The 21,296-nt window shown below is 40.1% G+C and overlaps 2 protein-coding genes across 17 annotated transcripts in view; both read left to right on the forward strand.

Annotated features, from left to right (window-relative positions):
* MBNL1 (muscleblind like splicing regulator 1) overlaps positions 1-10,076 on the forward strand; it is a 192,261-nt gene extending 182,185 nt beyond the window's left edge. For 11 of the 16 annotated variants that reach the window (XM_084873873.1, XM_084873871.1, XM_084873866.1 and 8 more), the window contains 3 exons: positions 407-501; positions 3,430-3,504; positions 6,618-10,076. In XM_084873873.1, the coding sequence (XP_084729999.1) occupies positions 407-501; positions 3,430-3,486 (152 nt within the window). In that variant the 3' untranslated portion in view covers positions 3,487-3,504; positions 6,618-10,076. Of the gene's footprint in view, positions 1-406; positions 502-2,265; positions 2,330-3,429; positions 3,505-6,617 lie in introns of those variants that run through there. The other 5 variants (XM_084873877.1, XM_084873878.1, XM_084873867.1 and 2 more) reach the window with 2 other exon arrangements.
* Positions 1-21,296, forward strand: part of SUCNR1 (succinate receptor 1) — a 608,141-nt gene that overhangs the window by 420,797 nt on the left and 166,048 nt on the right. The window lies entirely within an intron of this gene.

The following is a 21,296-nucleotide window of genomic DNA, read 5'->3' on the forward strand; positions in this document are numbered from 1 at the left end:
TTATTTTTATAATAGTAAATAAGAAAAATTACTTTCATTCAGTTAACTATATATATGAAGTAAATACCTGTATGTTGACTTAGATTTAGAATGTCTATGAACACTATATAAAATTCTTGTTTGTGACTTAGCAAAGTAAGCCTGTTTGTGTCAATTTTCTTAATTTGATGGTAACAAGCTTTTTTTTCCCCTTTTTTTTTTCTCTTTCATCTCCCTTCCCCTTCTCTCCTTGGAATGTTGTCCTGCTTTGCGCTGTGATTGCATGTCACTCGCTGGTGATGATGTCCCCGTCACATGGCTTATTGCTGTGATAAATACCATGCCCAATTATCTCCTCCATGTTGCCATGGTTTCCATATTGCTACACTCTTCTGTATGTTTGCTTATATGATTTTCCCTCCGAAAGTTCCCATGGTGCACGGTGCTACGCCAGCCACTGTGTCCGCAGCAACAACATCTGCCACAAGTGTTCCCTTCGCTGCAACAGCCACAGCCAACCAGGTTTGCTAATTTACAGCTTTGTTTCTTAAAAACCAACTCTGATAGGGCTCAATGCAATAGCCCTTACGCACGGGGATTTCCCATTGAGGTCAGTGGGAATCGTGTGTACGTGAGGGCTGTCGTGGGTGCTTTAATAGCATGGGGTTTTCAAAGATTCCTCTTGTTGGCCTACACATTCTCTCTACGATGAGCAGCAGAATGCTTTTTTGCCATTTATAAGTGCTCCAAAGTTGTCGCAGCTCCATTTCTAAAGCTACTAAAATTATATTTACACAAGCAATTCTCATTTGGTCTCAACCAATCATGCAGGTATTTTGACTGATCAAAAAATGCAGCTAATTTTAAGGGTTTTTTTTTAAATTATAAATATCTGGTGTGTTCAACTTCTCAGTTCTTGCCTAAATTCTTAATATAAAGCACAATACTTAAATATCTAACATATGCCACAAGGACCACTCTTGTAAATAGAGTTTGTTAGGAATTTGTTAAAGTTTGCATACTGCATATTCAAAAATAGATTAAATTCATGTTCACATTTTGAATTCTTCAATGAAAAACATTTTTTTTTTTTTCTGTAATTGCCCACCTTAAATGTTGGGGAGTTATGAAGGAAAAAAAAAAAGACAATCAATTCTCTGTTCCATACACGTTATAGAATAACAATTACACAGGTTACTTTTAAGTAAAAGGGATCTGTTTCAGAAATTTAAATTTAATGATATACGAGAATGACTATTTTAAAGAGAATGAGTATTGAAATATTTTTAATTAAAAAATTGACATTGATTCCATGAGCATTGTCATTGAATCAAATTTATATAAAGTAGGAGGTTTTGGCTTGAATTATCCAGATATATTTGTTATGAAAGCAAAGTTCAGTACGGTTAATAGCATATGAAAAAATTTAAGAGCCAAATCAGATTTCATATAACCCACAGACTAAGGTTTAATGTAGCCAAGTTAATCTCAAAAGAGCCCGTATGAGATGAGAATCGACAAGTTGCCCTTTGGGGAGAGAGGACCAATTAAGTGCCATTTGAATACATAGTTAGTGCTATGAGGAATAGCCACCCTTGTTTCTACAACACACTGTATTCTGTTGAAGAACTAAAAACTATTAGGATAGCCATTAAACACTTTCAAGAATGGTATAGGGATGTATCTTAAAGATTCGCACAAGCTTTAAACACTTCTTGGCAAAGACCACTCAGTAGTTTTCCCGAAGCTTGTCAAAATAGCCCTGGATTTATGCTAACACATCAGACTCATTTACAAGAATGCTAGATTGTGCATATGTAGCATGTTAGTAAGTAATCTTTACCCTACGGCAGACAGTTCTTAATGGATTCAATGCAATCCATTTACGGGGTAGATCGATGATGCCAAATTCTCCCGTGTGTACCATGCATGACCGTAGAATTGCTGGTGTAAGCAGAACTATAGCAAAGCAAATCCCAACATGCCCTTGGCCACCTGGGTTGTAGGGGACACTTTACTTTTTTTGCATTGTGCTGTGACCATTTCATGCATAATCTTGGGTCTTCATACTGTTTTACAACCAAAGGAAAGAAAAGGGAATGGATATATATATACACACATATATTATATCTACATATACATACATATGTATATGCCTACAGTACATTAGCGATGCTGGAAATAGCTGATGCCACAAAATGCAGCCTGCATGCTTGCAGAAGTGTATAGCTGGCCCTTCATCTGCATCGAGTGGTGGTGTTGAAGGTCCTTGGTATGTTTCGACAGCCCCATCCCTGATGCTTCTACACTGTTGGGTGCAACATCCTGTCCTGCAGCAGCAGGAAAAATGGTATGAGAAGCTTCATTATGCTTGGAGCACATTTTCGTGCCATTTGCCAATGCTGTAAAACTGTGTAAAGATGTCAAGCTGAAAAAAAAAATGGAAATAAAAGTGAGACATATTAATTTACACTCCAGACGGTGGATTGTAATATGTTACATTAGTCTAGGACCTCTCAATTGGAAGCAACAACAACGAAAATGCCTTCATGAATGTGATCTCACTATTCTCCCACAACCTTGCTGGCATGGGATTCGTGCCCCTTTTTGGTTGACGAAACTTAAGCATAGAGTGATGAAGTGCTTTGCTCAAGGTTACACGGTAGGAAATGGGTCACTCGTTTTAGAACCCGTGATCCCAGTCCTTTGAGTCTCCATCGATGATGCGGCCTCTCCTAGGTTAGCAGCCGTAATTCTGGGTTGTAGGAGGATCAGCTACATACGGGAAGTTCTTGGTTTTGGGGGCTATTGAAATAAGTCACCTCTCTTTTGGTTTCTTACTATCTTTTCTCAGGATTTTTAATTCTCTTGCCCACTTATAATACAAGAAAAAAAAAAGAAAAAAATGTATAATTAGGATTCAGAAATATGTTGTGATGTAGATTTATGCTCTTACCCACTTCTCTTGAAGTACGCCTCTGTAATTCCTACCTGGTATTTTAAATTGGAAAAGAAGTTAGATACCATAAGTTGGACAAAAGAAAATGTTAGGAATTGGTTGCACAAAAAATAGGCAAGACATTTTCTACTTTGCTGTTTGGATTACTGAATAACTCAAACCACAGGGGTGTGGGTGTGTGTGTGTAGGCCAACAAAAAGGGCTTCTTTTAATTACTGCTCTGCATGAATTTTTGATAGTTTTACTTCTCTTACTTCTTAAAGTCCGATAACATTGATAGAATAGTATTTAACACAAAGATTTTAAGACTGAGTTGCTACTTTGACATTACGTGTACATTAACTTACTGTTGTGTTGACCAGATAAGGACTATCACCTGACAGCTGAATTTCACTTTTCTTAAAAAAAAATTTTTATATTGAAATGTTTTCATCTCTTGATGGTTGGCTTGCTTGCATGGATCATTCATGAAATAATTTTTTATTTGCTAGATACCCATAATATCTGCCGAACATCTGACTAGCCACAAGTATGTTACCCAGATGTAGAATTTTCATCACTAAACAGTAAGTTCATTATTTGATACATAGTATGTATTTGTGATGGTATTTTTTAAAGATAGCATCTATGTGATGCATTTAAGAAAATGTTTGCAAATTTTCAGGGGAAGTACTTATGCAGAGTTCATATTTTTGTATTTGATGGGTTATGAGGGGTTTTATCATACAAATTTGTAATAAATATGTTTATATCACTTAAATATACATAATACTTAGGGAAGATAAATTTTGTTTTTAGTTTACATTAGAAATAAACCACAGGCCTGAAGAAAAAATATGACTTAAATCTAAATAGAAGGCATAGATCAGGAACTAGCAAACTTTTTCTTAAAAGACACAGTAAATATTTTTGGTGGTGTGTGCCATGTGGTTTCTGTCACCACTCTTCTGTTTCAGCTACTCAACTCTACAAGAAACAACATGGAAGCGAAAGGGTGTGGCTCTGTTCCAGTAAAACTTTATTTGCAAAAATAGGCAGCCAATAGGCTGTATTTGGCTCACAGGCAAGAGTTTCTTGATCCCTTTTGTAGATCCTCATTTTTTTTGGGGGGGGGCGGTGGGGGGAAGAGGGAGAAATAAAATCTTAAATGAGAACATGCTTCACCTCACAGTATCATTAGAATGTAAGCAGTATGACTTTAAATAAATTTATATAGCCGCTGGCAATGGGCAAGGAGATACCTGTTTGGTGGTATTGCTCTTATATTAGTCAGGGGCAAATCAGAGGTACAGTTCTTAGTTCATATTGGCTTTATGCCTGTGTTGGTGGCCAGAGCTGCTTCATGCCTGAGACACATAAAAAAAGAGAAAGAAATATATACACATACTCATATATATGCATACATACATCTAAATATCCAAATGAGCTTGAGGTACTTTGAAATCACCTTGAGTCACCTTGGCAGATCATATAAATTTCTGAAAATGTTGCAATTCCTAAAAAATGGTGTGAAAGTCTTGTGGCTTGTCTTCAGACACACTGACTTACATACTTTGCAAAGGAAGTAATTTTCCATGCTTAAAGAATATATGTGTGTGTGTTTTTTCCAGTATGCATGCATCCAAGTTTGCATATATGAAGTACAATAGGTAATTATGTTTATATTTTAAAAGAGCCACAACATTTAAAACTGCCTCTGGTGAATAAGATGGATGATCATTCTCTATTGCTTCCTTTCATTCATTTCTCTTCAATAACACATTTACAAGTGACTTTCTGGTGCTACTATGTGTAAATGACCATGTCAATGAGATAAAGACGAATAGGCAAAAAGATCAAAAGGTAAATTTCAGCACACTGTATTAAAATAAGAAATCTTTGAATAAATTTTTCTTGGAACAATGATAAAGAGCAACTCACCCAATAGAGTTAGAAAGTAAGTGAAATTGGACAAAGAAGGTTAGTTGTTGAAGAGAGAAGAGAGGAGATATGGGCCTTATGGGAGAAGGGACAGAGTGCCGTGTCAGGAGATGGCAGAGAATCAGTTCAGAGGCCCTTGTGATAATAACTCATAGTAAAAACTGGACAAAGGTTGAGCCCATGCAGAAGAGGAGAGAAAATATGTGAGAGCCATTTAGGAAAGAAAGGAGAGACTGGGAGAAGTACTATCAAAGACATATTACAGCCATGAAGTACATGACTGAAAATGATTTTGCCTGTCTCACAGCTCTCTCTATGCAGTTCTGATAATAAGGTTTATTATTCTGAACAGTAACCACATGTTTGAATAAGCATATTAATTTGTAGTATGTAGGTTTGGAAGAAGAGTTCTTTTTACATTAAAAATTTGTTTCAAGACTTTATAGTCATTTGGGTATGTTTGCTATATATATATTCCTTCTATTTCTTAGCAATAATCCAGGATGCAAAAAAATAATGCCAAATGGCCTTATTGCAGTTAGAAAACCTTTGAAGCTTAGGCTGTTCATAGTATCGATATATATATATATAACAAATGATTGGTTATTTTCATGAGTTTCAATATTTGAACTTTTTAAAGATATATTTTTATTGATTTCAGAGAGGAAGTGAGAAGGAGAAAGAGAGAAACATCAAGGATGAGAGAGAATCATTGATTGGCTGCCTCCTGCATGCGTCCTACTGGGGATCGAGCTGACTACCCAGGCATGTGCTTTTGACCAAAATCGAATCTGGGACCCTTCAGTCCTCAGGCCAACCCTCTATGCACTGAGCCAAACCGGCTAGGGCTAACCTGGTTCTGCGTGAAGCAAAATAATGGTTTCTTTCATTCTCAAGGTTGTATTCTAAAGTATACTTTTAATATGTGAAGACTCTCTGATGAGAACAAATTTTGTCCAAACACCAGATCTACATACAAGTACAATCTATTTCACTTTAATGCATCAGGAGCATAAGGAATGATATTACTTTTTCTTGGCTGCAGGGGAAAAAAAAATTGCCCCAAACATTAAATGATCCAAAGTAGTCAAAACTACTATTCTTTTTCCCCCTATACACATATTGTGCTAATCAATCACCCAAATACAGATGCTCCTCGACTTATGATGGGATTTGGTCCCCATAAGCTCATTATAAGTTGAAAATGCATTTAGTACAGCTCACCTACCCAGCCTCATAGCTTAGTAGCTGGTTTCTACTGAGTGCTTAGCATTCTCACATCAGTGCAAATTCAAAGAAATGGAAGTTGAGCCCACCTGTAAGTCAGGAAATCCCTGTACCATGACTCATGTTTAATGGGGCTGGTTGCATGGATCTGAATTTTGTAAGCCAAAGCATTCCTCTTGAAACCCATGAACTTCAGCAGAGAAGTAAAATGAATTTAAATCCTGCCCCACCACGGTAGTGCTGAAAAATCGCCCGGCTATGTTTTGTCCCTCGATCTGCAGTCGTTTTACACTTTTAGCTTAGTCTCTGAGAAGAGTCTCGATCTTCATGAAGCTCTGCATGTCATTGTATTCTCCTGGGAAGGGTCAGCAAATTTAGTTCGATGTGTACTTGTGCAGTGTTTTTCTGTTTTTATATGAAGATGCTATAACTCAAGCCATACAAATTTCCTAGTAAATATGTATTGGAACCTGCTTTGAGCTGTAGCCTGTTTTAACAAAGACTATGTGTTGTTGTTGTTTTTCCTTTGTAGATCATACATACTAAAGCGGAAAGGACAGTGTGCTTGGATAGAGTAAAGGACGAGGTCATTAGCCATATTGTATATACCGTCAAGCAACCCCCACCAAAACCCCTCAGCCACAAGACAACCACATATTGCATGTTAACCAGAAGAGAAGACAACATGGAAACCCCACTGCACACTGTTGCCTATACACTTTGTACATTTAATTGATATTCGTGCTGAGGTGATATACCTGTCTATAAAAGAACAACATCGTCTTTTCTAGCACAGGGTTATGCATTCAAGGATGCAGACCTAATTAGTTTCCTAATAGATTCATGCCATCTTGAAAAGACAGACTATGGTGTAACCACGATTCTCTTATGTATTGGTACGTCTGTAGACCAAGGTATAATTTTTTTAAAAAAATAAGTTTATTTCTTTCAAGGTTTACAAATAACAAAGGTGCACCTTGTATTTAAAATTGCCATTAGAGGTGAAGAGCGTGCATGCACAGTCATTTTTGTTTAAGAGTAATATTTTTAATGTAATAGATTGTAAGATGAGGTGAGGGAGGGATCTGACAGAGATGAATGTGCCAAGCAAAACCACAACTGTGTATCTTTTAAAGCACATCATGGCTTTAAGTACCATGTTGTAAAGGATTCTCATGAAGTGCCATAGACTGTACATCAAATTAGAGTATTATTTCTTCAGTGTTATTGTTTCAGAGCCACATTTTGTTGCTTATTTGCTAGTACTAATCAGTCAAAGGGCACCATTCTTTTTTTTTCTTTTTTCTTTTTTTTGGAAACCAAAGCTGTCTCAGAAATGGCCAATGTAACCACAGTAACAATAGAACAGCACAACACCATTTCTCTCAATACCGATAAACTCACACATACTGGAGATATATATAATAGATATATATAAATATATATAATTATTTTAATGCATTGTAGTGTAATATTTATGCATACTATACTGTATAACATGATATTCAAAAGGGATATGCCATTTCTGAGACACGATTAACAAACAAAAAAAAAATGTTTGAGGAAATTATTTTGCTTCTATTTATAGCTCTGTCAAAGTCAAAAGACTCTAAAATGCTTTGCAAAAATGGTTCCACGTTTGCTTACATGCTTCATCACAGTCACGTTGAAAATAGTGACTCTAAACAAAGAAGAAAGCAGCACTGTCATCAGATGCATGATAAACCAAAATATGAAAACGGGAGGTGTTTCACTTACCTAGCAATCGGGTGGGTTATACGTACTTGGGGGGATTTTATACGTGATTTCTTTTGTTTTTTGTTCCGATTAACTGCTTATAGCCTTAGAAAGCCTTTTACAAAATTATAAAAATAAAATAGATGTGCATTCAGCTTTTAAGAATGGATTCATCCAAAGGAATTCCCTTTTTGTGGTTTGGGTGTTGCAGCTAGTAAGGGTATTTTTGCTCTGGTCAGCGGTTTTGCAACCGCTGAAGTAGGGGCCAGGTCACTGGTAGTTATAGTATGGAATGGGAGAGGCGAAAGTTCAGTTGTAGAACTTTCCATACTTCCAAGTTTACTGCAAGTTTTTATGCCTGAGAGAGATGCTTTCTAATATAAGACTGATGTGTTGATTTTACTGATTGTACTGTACATCTATTAAAGCCTTAGATTATTACATTACGGGTTGGAACCCATACCAATGTAATTTCAATCGTGTTAAGAGAGTAATGGTGACTTCACATGTTATTGTAGTTAGTTACATTATAGAATATTACTTATTTTTCTTGTTAAAATGTAGTTTTTCATTTCCTACACTTCTTAGATTTCATTTTGTATTAACAATTGAATACCATTTCAGTTTATAGACTCTTGTTTTATTAGACTTTACTGATGAATTTTTCAAAATACAAAAAAAAATTTAAAGTAGTTTTTCCTTCATAACATACTCAGTTTTGAATTACATGTAGTGTCATATGAATATTCGTATTATTGTTAACTAAATGATTTCTATTTTACTGATTTAATATTAAAGTGTAAGAATGTCAGTCATTGTTAGTTCTTGTCTAGTTTTCATTAAAAGAACAAAGATCTTTTATATGGATATCTTATAAATATATAATCATTGCTAAGTAAGAAGTTAAGTTGTTGCTATCGCAACAATCCTGGCAGACAATTGAGTAATATTTTGATGATTTATTTTGTTTGTAATTAGTTATTATAAGAAGACCTAGAATCTAGATATTAGAATAAAATTTATTTTCTACTGTATCCATTTCAAATGTTAAAGTATTGTTTAATATTTTTGAAATCCCTGAATATCAAGCCTTGTTATAAATAAGCTGCATAATCAATAAATAGAACAAGGGACTTTTTGTTGATAATCCAAATACTCAAAGTTTACGTAAATGAGAATTCTAGCGTGTGTGCAAACTCTTGAGGGTTGATTATGCTGCAATTGAGCATGTTGGGACGTCTAGAGAGAAGGTTGACTTTTTGCACTTCTGTATATAGTCAAAAGAGAGAAACCTGTATAATAGTAAGATCTTATTTTGAATAAAAACGTCTATAATTACAAGGAGTTTTGTTAAGGCTAATAAAATGAGACTGAGCAAAATTGCTTGCAAAAGTGGCACCGAGTTAGCACTCCGTACCTCTTCAAACGTTGCTTTGCTTTTTTGTGGACAGCTTGTAGTTTGCCAGGATTTTTTCAGCTGGAAAGATATGCCATCCTTCCGAGATCTCATGACTGACAAAAACTCCACTGGGCCAAATCTGCCTGAAGACCATTACCAAAAATAGCAGGTACTTCAACCATTAAGGTGAAATCATGGATCAGATATTCCCTACATTTTTCAAAACTACTGCATGTTTAAAGCTTCAACAACAACAACAAAAAAAAAGAGAGAAAGAACTATACTAAGGACATATTATTCTAATCAGTTTCTGCCAATTTCAGTGGTTTATTGTTCACACACACACACACACACACACACCAATCTTCAAAAACAAGTAATGACTTTCACAAAATTGAAACTATAAACAGGCAAACCAAACAGCACAGCGTAGCTCTAGATGTTATGTGATTGTTTTTTTAATTGCTGTAGGAAGCCTGTTCTTTCAGCAGGTGAAAAGAGAAAACACTGTTCAAAGTTCATGGTTCTAAATTGGCAACTCAGAAGCACTCAAAAAAGCGAATGTGATCACGGGCACTTGTTGAATGAATCTGTGTGGCCAGCCCTCACGCCAGCTGGTTCCCACATTGCACTTACCGGCAACCCCGCCCCTTTCATCTGCTGACAGGACAGATGTGCTTGGTTTTACTCTTATGTAATCACAACTTACTTTCTGCTTGTAGTTGCTTACAATTATGTATTTTGTCTTGGGCTGCGATTTGTTTTACGCTTCTTTTATTATTACCGCAGTAGTTGACTTTGCTGTATGGAAAAATAAAGTGAAATTGCCCTAATAAAACTTCTCTTTCTTAAGTATATTTGTGTCTCTGTGATTGTAAAGTAAAAATTTTTTTGCGCCTTTTGCATACGTGTGTGTGAGTGTGTGTGTGTGTGTGTGTGTGTGTGTGTGTCATTACGAATGCATCTTTATAAAAATGCATCCTCTGTTTTTTTTTAAAATGTATTTTATTGATTTTTTACAGAGAGAAAGAGAGAGGGATAGAGAGTTAGAAACATCGATGAGAGAGAAACATGGATCAGCTGCCTCCTGCACACGCCCCACCGGAGATGTGCCCGCAACCAAGGTACATGCCCCTGACCGGAATCGAACCTGGGACCCTTCAGTCCGCAGACCGACGCTCTATCCACTGAACTAAACCGGTCTTGGCACATCCTCTGGTTTTAACTGACCATTAGGAAGGTCATCACTGCCTTTCTTGCTGACCCACCTTTGATACCAGAAATGAGAATGTGAATCCTGATGTGTTGCCATTCCACACCCATCGCTTTCTTGAAGCTCTTGCCCTCTCCTCCCTGACATCCTAAGTGCTATCTAGTGGGATTTTAGGTGTAGGGGGGAAACTATAAGATAAAAAAAAAAAATGGTCTTATTAATTTTAGATCGTTGTCTTTCTATTAAAGACACTTTATTTGCCTGACTTCTCCAGGAAACTACTAACACTGGAAATCAGGCAATCTAAGAGAATATTTTAATAAAGACAGAGTGATGACACTGAATTCAGAGGGACAAGAGAGTTCAGACACACACACTCACATGCACACAGCTGAGCCACGACTTAACACTTTTTAAATATATATATGATTTCAGAGAAGGGAGAGAGAGTGAGAGACATCAGTGATGAAGAGAATCATTGTTGATCTGTTGCCTCCAGCATCCCCCCCACTGCAGTTCAAGTCCTCAACCCAAGCATGTGCCCTGACCAGGAATCGAACCATGACCTCCTGGTTCATAGTTCAATGCTCAATCATTGAACTACACCAGCCAGGCCATACCTCACTCTTGATAGTACCTTTGTGTGTGTGTGTGTGTGTGAATTTTTTAAAGGGTGAATTAAAAATTTGGTTGAATTGAGGCCACATTTTCCATATGGTGTTGACTTGCCTAGTTTCCAGAGACAGCCAGTGAAAGCCAGAGTTCCAATGTGGAGAAATTTTCTAATTTGATTATATAGTGCACTCTCTGTAACCATGCCACTTGGTATTTGATTAAAGCTGCAAATTCTCTTTGCAGGTCAATGATCTTTTTCTAGACTGGCAATAAATGTGTGATATTTATAGCTAATACAATTCTCTTCCTGGTTGAGTTATCCTGAGTAGACCCAACTATTCAAGGTGCTGCTTATCAACAAGAGAGCAGCTGCCCTAAGTTATGGTTCTCTAAAGCGGGGATTACAACTTTTTTGAGTGTTACACCAAAACATCCAGCTCTCCTATTAGTGGTAGTACCTTTGATATCTTTCTTTAACAACATCATTATAATATTTTCATGTTAAGTGCATTTTATTTCTTTAATCACAGCATATATATATATATATATATATATATATATATATATATATATGCATTTGAAAATGGGTGTTGAAATATTCTCCAGATGCTTAGTGTTCAGAAGGAGTTATTATTTCAGTGACCACTAGGGGTCCTCAAGTCACAGGACGGGAGTGTGTTTTAGAAGTCCTTAGTTTCTTTGGGAAACAATAACATTTGCAAGAGTTTCATTACAGACCTTTGACCCTCACAGAGTTCACACTTTGGAAAGACCCTGAAGGACAGTGACATGTGGCCATCTCTAATTTCATGGAGGCACACTTTTGAAGAGTAGCTTCCTTCAAACAGCAAACAGTCACTTAACATGTACCTGTTTAGTGGGACACTCAGCAAGATTTTGTTATTTATCTCATTGTTATTACTCTGTTCCCTGGTGGGTCTGAGGCAGTTACTCTCTCATATTGGAGTACTCTACCTGTTCTGGAAAAAATATTACAATATTGTTCAAGAATTTGGAAACTTTTGAAAGCCTAGAATACATCCACTTTCAATGTTCAAAGTCTATTCACATCAGACTAACTCTAAAAATGTGAGCTACAGAGATTCAAATGGCCAAGGACCGTTTCGAGTTCTCTTGATCTGTCCAAAAGATACTGGGCCTCATGGAAATCATTAAAACCGTCATCAAGGGCCTCTAGCACATCCTTCTGGCCATGGTTGGTCCTCACAAGGGACCGGCTCTAGATGGGGCCTTGGCACCGCCGCACTTGGGGTGGGTGGTGAATCTAAAGCTACTTTCAGATTGTGGCTGTGTGAGTCCACTCAGGCCCCAGAGTCCTCCTCCAAACTTCTCGGAGTTGGACTTCATTTGGACTTGTTGGGTCCTGTGTGTTCTGATCCCCAGAAGAGCAGAATCCAGATGTGTGCTGGGGCTGACCAAGGCTTGGGCTTCAGGAACTCTCCTCCTCCACCCTCTGCTAGCCCCCTCTGTTTGTTTGCACCTGCCCTGGACAACCCCGTCATCCTCAGCTGCCCTGTCGTATCCCAGCCATGTGACCTAGGTAACCAAGGAGACAGGACTGACTGATTCCTTTGGGTCTTCTGAAGAATCGGACCCTCAGTTCTCTCCCCTTTTGCTACAAGAGCATTTTAATTGTTCGTGTAATATTTTATGTTTGCTAATTCAATCTGGGGAAGTGTGGGGTGGATGTAGCCTCCTCCTGAATTTACCATTTTTTTAAAAAAATAGCAATGCCCGTTAGAACACCGATGAAATACGTTACTACTAGTGACTTATTTAGTTCTTTCAGAAACGACTTTTGGAAGCAAGAATGATCAGTTTTGTGTGTTTTTTTCTCCCCAGTTGGGTTTCATAATGACAAAATAGAGAATCCTTTTTTTTTTTTTTTTTTTTTAACAGATACAGAATAAACCAGGGGTTTATGCATGGTGGTTGGGGGCCGCCCGGTTGCTATGTAAATTCTAACTGCCATTCTCCCTCACGTTGGCCCCTGGGGTCAGCCTGGGACGTTCAGCACCTGAACTTGGAACTGAGAAGAGCTCCGTGGCCGGGTTACATTGCAGCTTGGGGTGGGTGTGTGTGATTTCACTGCACGGAGCACAGTTTCACCGAGAGAAATGGTAACTATTGCAACAAATGCCTAGGCCGTGGCCATGGTGAACACACCTCGAAATCCAAGCCGTGGAAGAAAACATGTTCTCTGGGAGGGTCCCACATCCGGGTGACTCCTCAGGCCCCAGGCCCAGCTTAGTAAATGTGCCCTTGCACTAGATACACAGTTGCTATGGGAGGATGAAATCATGAGTGTTATCCTGCCACCAGTTCTAACAAAAAAGTAATTGCTTGGACCTTGATAACTATGACCAAGTCTGTCCATTGCAGACAGGATACCAAGTTCATAATGGACTTTGGAACCAGTGGTGATGGTGGCCCTGAAGGCCTGGAAACCAGTGAGCAGTCTGCAGAAGTACGCATTGAACTTAAACTTATAACAATGACGGGCTGTCGAACCAGAAATTTAGCCAAGCAGACTTCCCAAGTTCATTTCCAATGACACACAGCTCATGAGTCTGGAAGAGATTATTAGCTTACTCTTGCCCAGTCATACAGTAAGAGAGGCAAAGCTAAGCAGAAAACCTAGACCCTAGAAGTTGCATAATATGACATCCCTTTAGGTTGGAGATGAAGGTAGAAAGACATATGAGGAATTAGAAGCCTGCGCAGAGGCTGAACAAAAGAAGTCTTAGTATTGACATGTAACAGTCAAAACCTGGACACCGGGGCCTGTCTCATAGGAAGAGCCACTCTGCTTGCCCTGCTTTGCTTTATTGCTGCCTGGGCCCCTTCCTCTTTCACAAGTACGACCACTGGTGTGTGGGCTCTGAGATACAGCAAATTGGCAACATCTGGGAGGAGGGGCTAAGGAATTGGGGCCAAGAGAAAGGCCGGTTTTGACAACTTTGTGCACAGTAAAGATAGGTACTGCCCAGGGAGACAAGTATTCCAGATAGAGGTAGGAACCAAACTGCATAGGAATAGGCTCTAAGTTCCTAAAATGATTATTTTTAAGACATGCATTAATATCAAAGGACTTGTATGCATGCATATAAGCCTAAACAATGGACACAGACAACAGAGGGATGAGGGCATGAGTGGAAAGGATAGGGGAAGTAATGGGGGAATAAGGACACATATGTAACACCTTAATCAATAAAGAAATTTTAGAAAAGAATGTCCTTCAACTCATAAAAAATCTAGGCTGCTCACTAGAAATGGCACTGAAACCCAGGGGAGCCACTGAGGTGGGTAAGATCAAGGTTCTGGAATCAAACCGCCTGGATTCACGTATCAGCTATTCAGCTCTTTGAGCTTGGCAAGGTCCTTTACCTCTCTGACTCAGTTCCCACCCTGAGAAGATGGAAATAGTAATGTGAGTATTTACCTTGCGGGATCGTTGAGTGGTTCCCAGACTTTGCTGCAGATTGGAACTACCTGGGGGATTTTTAAGCATTATGGATGCTTGGTCCCTAATCTAAGACTTTCTGATTTCATTGCTATGGAGGCAACCACTGGGTTAATATAAGAATAAAGTGCTTAGAACACTGCCTGACATATAGCAAGCCATGGACACATAGCAACTATGATTGCTATTTTGTTATGACCCATTGTGCTAATTCTGTACTTAATCTTCAATTTTCCTCCTAGTTCTTGGGTTATAGTCCATCTTCTTCAAAGAAGCCATAGCCACACTATCTCTGTCTTTCCTGTTCAGTACTGAAATTTTTTCTTCCTGTAATTTGCCACCACAACAGGTCCTGCTCATTGCTGCACATTTAGTGAGTATCTCAAAAGTAGAACCAAGTCCTTTTGACTCACTGTGAAAATGTTTATTTCATGTTCCTGCATGATATGATCACAGACCACAGCCCATGTCAAATTGAAAGTGACTGTTTGAATGTACCGAAGCTTAACTAGTTGAATTCCCCTTTTATTTCAATTGTGCTCTAGAACAAATCATAGAACTGATGCAAGCATCATCTTGAAAGCTATGCTGTTAAAGTATGTTATCTTTATTGAAATAATATTTCTAATTACATTGGAGCAGCACTGATATACTTTCATACAATATTTTGTCATAGGCTTTTTTTTTTTTTTTTTTTTAGATACTTGCATTAGCACTGACTCAGTTCTATAAACACATTAAAAATTGAGTTTTATGCCAGGCACCATGTGAGGCTCTGGGAAGGTTGAATGGCGAGAACTTCTCAGAGTAATATCTATAAAGATAAATAGAATACTGAAAACACACTGATGTAGTATTTCCAATCTCTCACACTTGTTCCAGACCTTTTAAGTATGACACAAAACAATTAGAATGTGATTAAATGAAAACCACCCTTTCTTCTTGACTACAATGATATGACTATCCTACTATCCAACTCCTATTATTCTTAAAAATTGGATATTGAAAAACTATTTATAAATAAATATGTTTATTTCAGCATTTTTAATAATAGTAAAACCAAGAACAGTCTTTGTTTCAATAATCCTAATATGTAAAGAGCCAGGGTCTGTCATGAACTGAATGACCAGATGGACAACCAAACGGCAGGGTGGGAGTCAGTCCTGGATCACAACATGGCTGTGGCAGGAGTCATTCCTGGGTTCACCATTACCAGTTAGACATCTCAGAGTGAGGACCATCACATCAGCCATAACTCAAGATGGTACCTGGCCTGGCCTGGCCCCTCCTCAGAGGCAGCCCCTTTCCTCCATGTACACTGCAGAGGAGAGACAGGGAAGCTTAAGAGGTTTGGGCCATGGTGCCCCATCCTTACCCTACTCCCCTGGCCTCCTTCCCTATGGCCCCCACAGAAGGGTATGTATGAGAGCCCTTGCCCCTGCTACCTCTTACCACTGTCTCCGGCCATCCCTTAGCTCACAGATATATAGACTTTCAAACTTGCCCTACTCACTTACTCACACCCCTTTCCAGGGCCTCTGCTCTGGATGGGGCCTTCGGAATCCAGGGCTCTGGGGTTTTACAACAGAGCTGGGGTGGGAAAGGGTAAACAGCACCAAAGTTGGCTGATATGGCCACCCACCTCTGCCTCAGCTTGACCAATTAGTTTAGCCCCAGAACTTGGCACTCAGAGGGGATCCCTACTTCCCCCAACAACGGCTCTAGGGCCTGGGCCCTAGTACTAACCTCCTCTCCCCCTTGGCCCTCCCCACAGCTGGCGCTTGCTGCAGCTCCATGTGCCCTACGGAACCACCCCTTTCTTCCTTGTTCCTAGAAAGGAGGCTGCACCTTTGTATGTTATATTCATATAAACTTTGGGTGGGGGGGAGGTAGGGGGAAGAGAAACAACAATGATGACCAAGAGAATGCCACAGTCAATGTCTGAAGTTCGGCTTAGGAGAGCAGTGTGCTCTGCCCTCACATGCTGCTTGCCCTAAATGAGAAGGAAGAGAGCAGTTGGCCCACAGACAACTACACTGGAAAGCACAGTGGCAGTGGCAGGAGCCTCTCCTGCCTTCATGGCAGCACTAAGGAGCAGAGAGCCGAGTGGTAAGGAGCAGTGAGCAGGTGGGCAGTAAGGACCAAAGGGTCCCAGACTGTGTGAGGGATTTCCAACTGTTGGTTTAGGCCCGTTCCCAGCAGGCAGACATCCCCTGAGGGGTCCCATACAATGAGAGGGTGTAGGCTAGGCTGAGGGACCCCCAATCCAGTGCACGAATTTTGTGCCCTGGGCCTCTAGTTAGCTGATAACTAAGCAAAGTATTATAAAGTGCTATGTGCTTTAAAACTATTTTCTTAAAATTATTTAATTACATGTAATTTTAGTGGCAGGATTATATGGTACTTTTTAACTACTATATAAGTTTTCAAAATTACTATTTGTTTTAGTAAATATTTATTGTTTTTCATTTAAATTATTTTGTATCATTTTCTTTTTATTTTTCACTTTGAATTCATTTTCATTGTTTCTTAGACCACTCACCATTTAAGTAAGTTTGTCAAATTTAGAATATAACAATGTACTGTAAAGCATGATGTCTTACCAAACTATGTAAATATATGTATGTTGTTTTATGGAAGACTAATAAAATAATGCTAACAAAACTCCTCTTAAATATCTAAAATTATAACTAATTTCTGTGTGGTTATATCATCCCCTGTATGCATTTTATTAATAGCATCAATTTATGTTTAAAATTGATCAGTATGTTCACCTATTTAGTGGTTATCCCTTCTCCCTCCCCTCTCTCTAAAAGATTCACTAATTTATCACAATTGGTAAATATACATTTATTGTAATTTGATTGAGAAAGACAACTGTGTGCTACAGACCTTAGGACAAATTTGCTAGCAGGGTGACTAGATTAACCAAGGAAATGAGGACAAGGTGCTGCTCTCCAAGGAGGTGACATTTGCTCAGAAACCTGAATGACAAAGAAGGCCTGACATCGTGATGGTCGCTAACCCTTTCCAGCCATCTTTCCTGACACATGTCACCTTGTCCCTTCCACTAAGTTAAATGTCACTGCATACAGAAGCGTTCTCCTCCCTCCCGACCCTGTGAATGCAACGTTATTTCTTGCTCTATTTTCTTAGTGCTTATTGCTTTGACCACTATTTTAATACTTTTTCTTTATTCTTCCTGGTAGTACTGGCTCGTTGTTGACATCTCTGAATCTCCCCAAAGAAAGGGTACTCTCTTAACAGCAGGAGCCAGTCTTAGTCCTCTCTGGGTGGCACTCGCTGTCTAGCACCAAGTTTTGCAGTGAGGAGGCACTGCTCACATGTTTGTTTACTTGAATCTTAATTCAATCTTTCTCCTGGCCCCCATAGAAAATGAAGAGTGAGAATATGTTACCCAACTCTACTTTTCAGGCTGTCAAAACAATGCAATTGCTAATTATCTAGAAAGATGGATAGAATCTCAATATTTTCCATTTTTTGAAAAATAGTCTGGAGACATGAGCTGCTGTTTCCCAGACCCCAACCTGCTCCACACTCCCTTTACTCTACCACCAAATAGGGGAATTTGGAAATGTTTAATTAAAACCTCCCTCCCTTCTTGAATACAAAAACAAATGTGATTTCCTAACGCATTGTTTCTAGAGAAGAGCATGTAGGAAAAAATATATATATATTCTGATTGGTGTGGTATTCCTTATGAATGTATTCTTACAAGGAGTCTGTGGTGAATGAGAGAGCATATAGTCACCATCTTTCCATATCCTTTCAAATATTCCTAAGTAAGACATTCAGAGATTGTTTCCTCGCATGCAAATGCTGTTTCCCATCATCTGCGGAAATGTTTTTTATTTATGTACTTGCTTCTTTTTCCAGGTGCCTAAGGCCCGTGGGTTCATTACCATCCACAGCAGAGCAGAGGAGGGACATAAACCAGTTACTTATGAATGAATTATAAGAATTGCAGTGGAAATGGAGTTATACAGAATATACACCGATAGTCTGAATGCTTTTGAATGTCCTTATCTTGTTTTAGTTTGGTGGTTCCTTTTTCTTCCTTCCTCCTCCCGTTATACTAGTATTGTTGCACAAGGCTCTGAGCTCTGATCGTGATTTCTGGCTTTCTCGGCTCCCAGCAGATCCCTCATTTGGGAAAGGCACAAGAAAAGATGTATTGAACCATTATTTCATCTGATGTGACTTGAAAGGGCCTGGGAACCAACTCTATTTCCCTACAAACAGTTTTCCCACCTGTTCACTGCTCATTAACAGCCTCTGAATAAGAGATGCCATTTTTCATTCTGTAGTTAATGAGTTTTAAATACTTTATAAGAGACTTTATGGGGAAATGACTTAAATTCATATCACCTTATTTCTGTGCTCTCTCTTTTTCCATCTCACACTCTCCCACCCTTTCTTTGTATTTTCTTTCCCTGTCCTTTCTTCTTCTTCTTCTTCTTCTTTTTAATATACTTTATTGATTTTTTACAGAGAGGAAGAGAGAGGGACAGAGAGTTAGAAACATCGATGAGAGAGAATCATCGATCAGCTGCCTCCTGCACACCCCCCACTGGGGATGTGCCTGCAACCCAGGTACATGCCCTTGACCGGAATCAAACCCGGGACCCTTCAGTCCCCAGGCCGATGCTCTATCCACTGAGCCAAACCAGTTTCAGCCCTGTCCTTTCTTTTGTAAGAATTTAGAGAATGCTAGTCTGTGCCAAGCACCATGGTGGACATTGAAGACAGTAACATTGATCTGAATCAGTCTCCTTGCTCAAGGAACCCAAAGAGTTGGGAAGATATATGTGCCAACAAATAGCTGTGGTAAATCTGATGAGTGATATACTCAATGCAGACTGTGTGGGAAAGGAGAGAGAAAAGTCATCCTAAGGAACAATGGAGGAGAAAGACCCAGAAAAAGAGTCTAGAGAACACAAAGTTCCCTAGCTTTACAATTTTTTCTCTCATTTCAGTGCCCTGCAACCTTCTAAAAGTTTTATCAGCCTGGCCGGTGTTGCTCAGTAGTTGAGGGTCTACCTATGAGTCAGGAGGTCAGGATTCTATTCCTGGTCAGGGCACATGCCCAAGTTGTAGGCTCAGTCCCAGATAGGGTGTGTGCAGGAGGCAGCTGATCAATGATTCTCTCTAATCCTTGATGTTTCTATCTCTCTCTCTCTCCCTTCTTCTCTGAAATCAATAAAAATATATTTAACTAGAGGCCCAGTGCATGAAATTTGTACACTGTGTGTGTGTGGGGGGGGATGTGAAAGGGGAGGGCCTCAGCCTAGCATGTGCCCTCTCGCAGCCCAGGACCCCCCAGGGATCAGGTCTAAGCTGGAACTAAGACATCCCTCTCACAGTCTGGGGCTCTCGCAGTCTGGGTCACCTTGCTCCTTACCGTCTGCCTGCCGTGGAGGCAGGAGAAGCTCACACCACCTCCATTGTGCTTGCCAGCCATGAGCCCAGCTTCTGGCTGGGGGTAAAGGGGAGTGTGGCTCAATCAGAAGCCTGGCTTGCTGCTTCTTAACGCTGGCCCCACCCCCTACCTACTAGTGGGGGGAGGGTGATCTGGGGCCAGGTCGGCTGGGGAAGGGGCCGTGGGCGGTTGAGGCACTGTGGTCGCACCCTTTCCAGCCTCTGCAGAGGTTCCAGGACCACACCACTCCCTGCCCCCCTGCCTCTGTGGAAAGGATGGCATGGGGACCAGGTCTGTGTAGCTGCCTCTGTGGCTGCCTTTGCAGAAGGGGCAGCTCTGGGACTAGGACCATGCTCCCCCTCTCCCACTGCCTCTGTGGAAGGGGCAGAAGGGATATCAAGGGGCAGAAGGGGCTACAAGAAGCAGAAAGGGTGACGGGACCAGCGGTGGAGTGGGCCCAGTCCCAGTGCGGCCCCTCCCACTGCCTCTGTTGAAAGGGGGGCACTGCCATGGTGGTCCAAGCAGTGCAGGCTCACTGACCCCGCTCCCTGCCCCCTGGTCTTTCCGGGTCTGGAATGATGTATGGAAGGTCATTCAACTGTTTAGTCTAATTAGCATATTATTCTTTCATTATTATAGACTAGAGGCCCAGTGCATGAAATTCATGCACAGGGAGATGAGGAGGGTCTCCTCAACCTAGCCTGCACCCTCTCTAATGTGGGACCCCTCTCACAATTCTGGACCGCTGCTCCTAAACACTCACCTGGTGGCCTGTCTAATTGCCCCAGCAGCTCCCACTGCCAGCCTGATCACTCCCAACCTCTGTCTGTTGGCCTGATGGCCCCCTCACTGATCCCCCCTGCCAGCCTGGCCTCTCCTAACTGCCTGCCTGCCAACCTGATCACCCCCTAACTGCCTCAGTTGCTGGCCTAATTGCCTCCAACTGCTCCCCCCTCTGCTGGCCTGGTTGCCCCCAACTGTGCACCCCCCCGCCCCAGCTGGTTGTCCCACACAGCCTGCTGCTTGGTTGTTTGGTCAACCCTCACTAACCCCTCTGCTGGCCTGGCCTGGTCTCCACACACAGTCTGTTCAATCATCTGTTCAGTTGTGATGGTCACTTAGGTTTTTATATAAACAAACAAACAAACAAACAAACAAACACAAGTTTTATAATACTCATAAGGATAAAGGAGAATATTAAAAATAAAATGAGATGCTACTACAATCCCAGTTGCTAAATGAAAAAGTCTGACCATATTAGGTGTCGACAAGTATGTGAAGCAAACGAAACACTTATACACTTCTGAGTAGAATACAAATTGA

This window comes from Pipistrellus hanaki, assembly GCF_964339955.1.
Source record: "Pipistrellus hanaki genome assembly, chromosome: 2".
Lineage (NCBI taxonomy): Eukaryota > Metazoa > Chordata > Mammalia > Chiroptera > Vespertilionidae > Pipistrellus > Pipistrellus hanaki.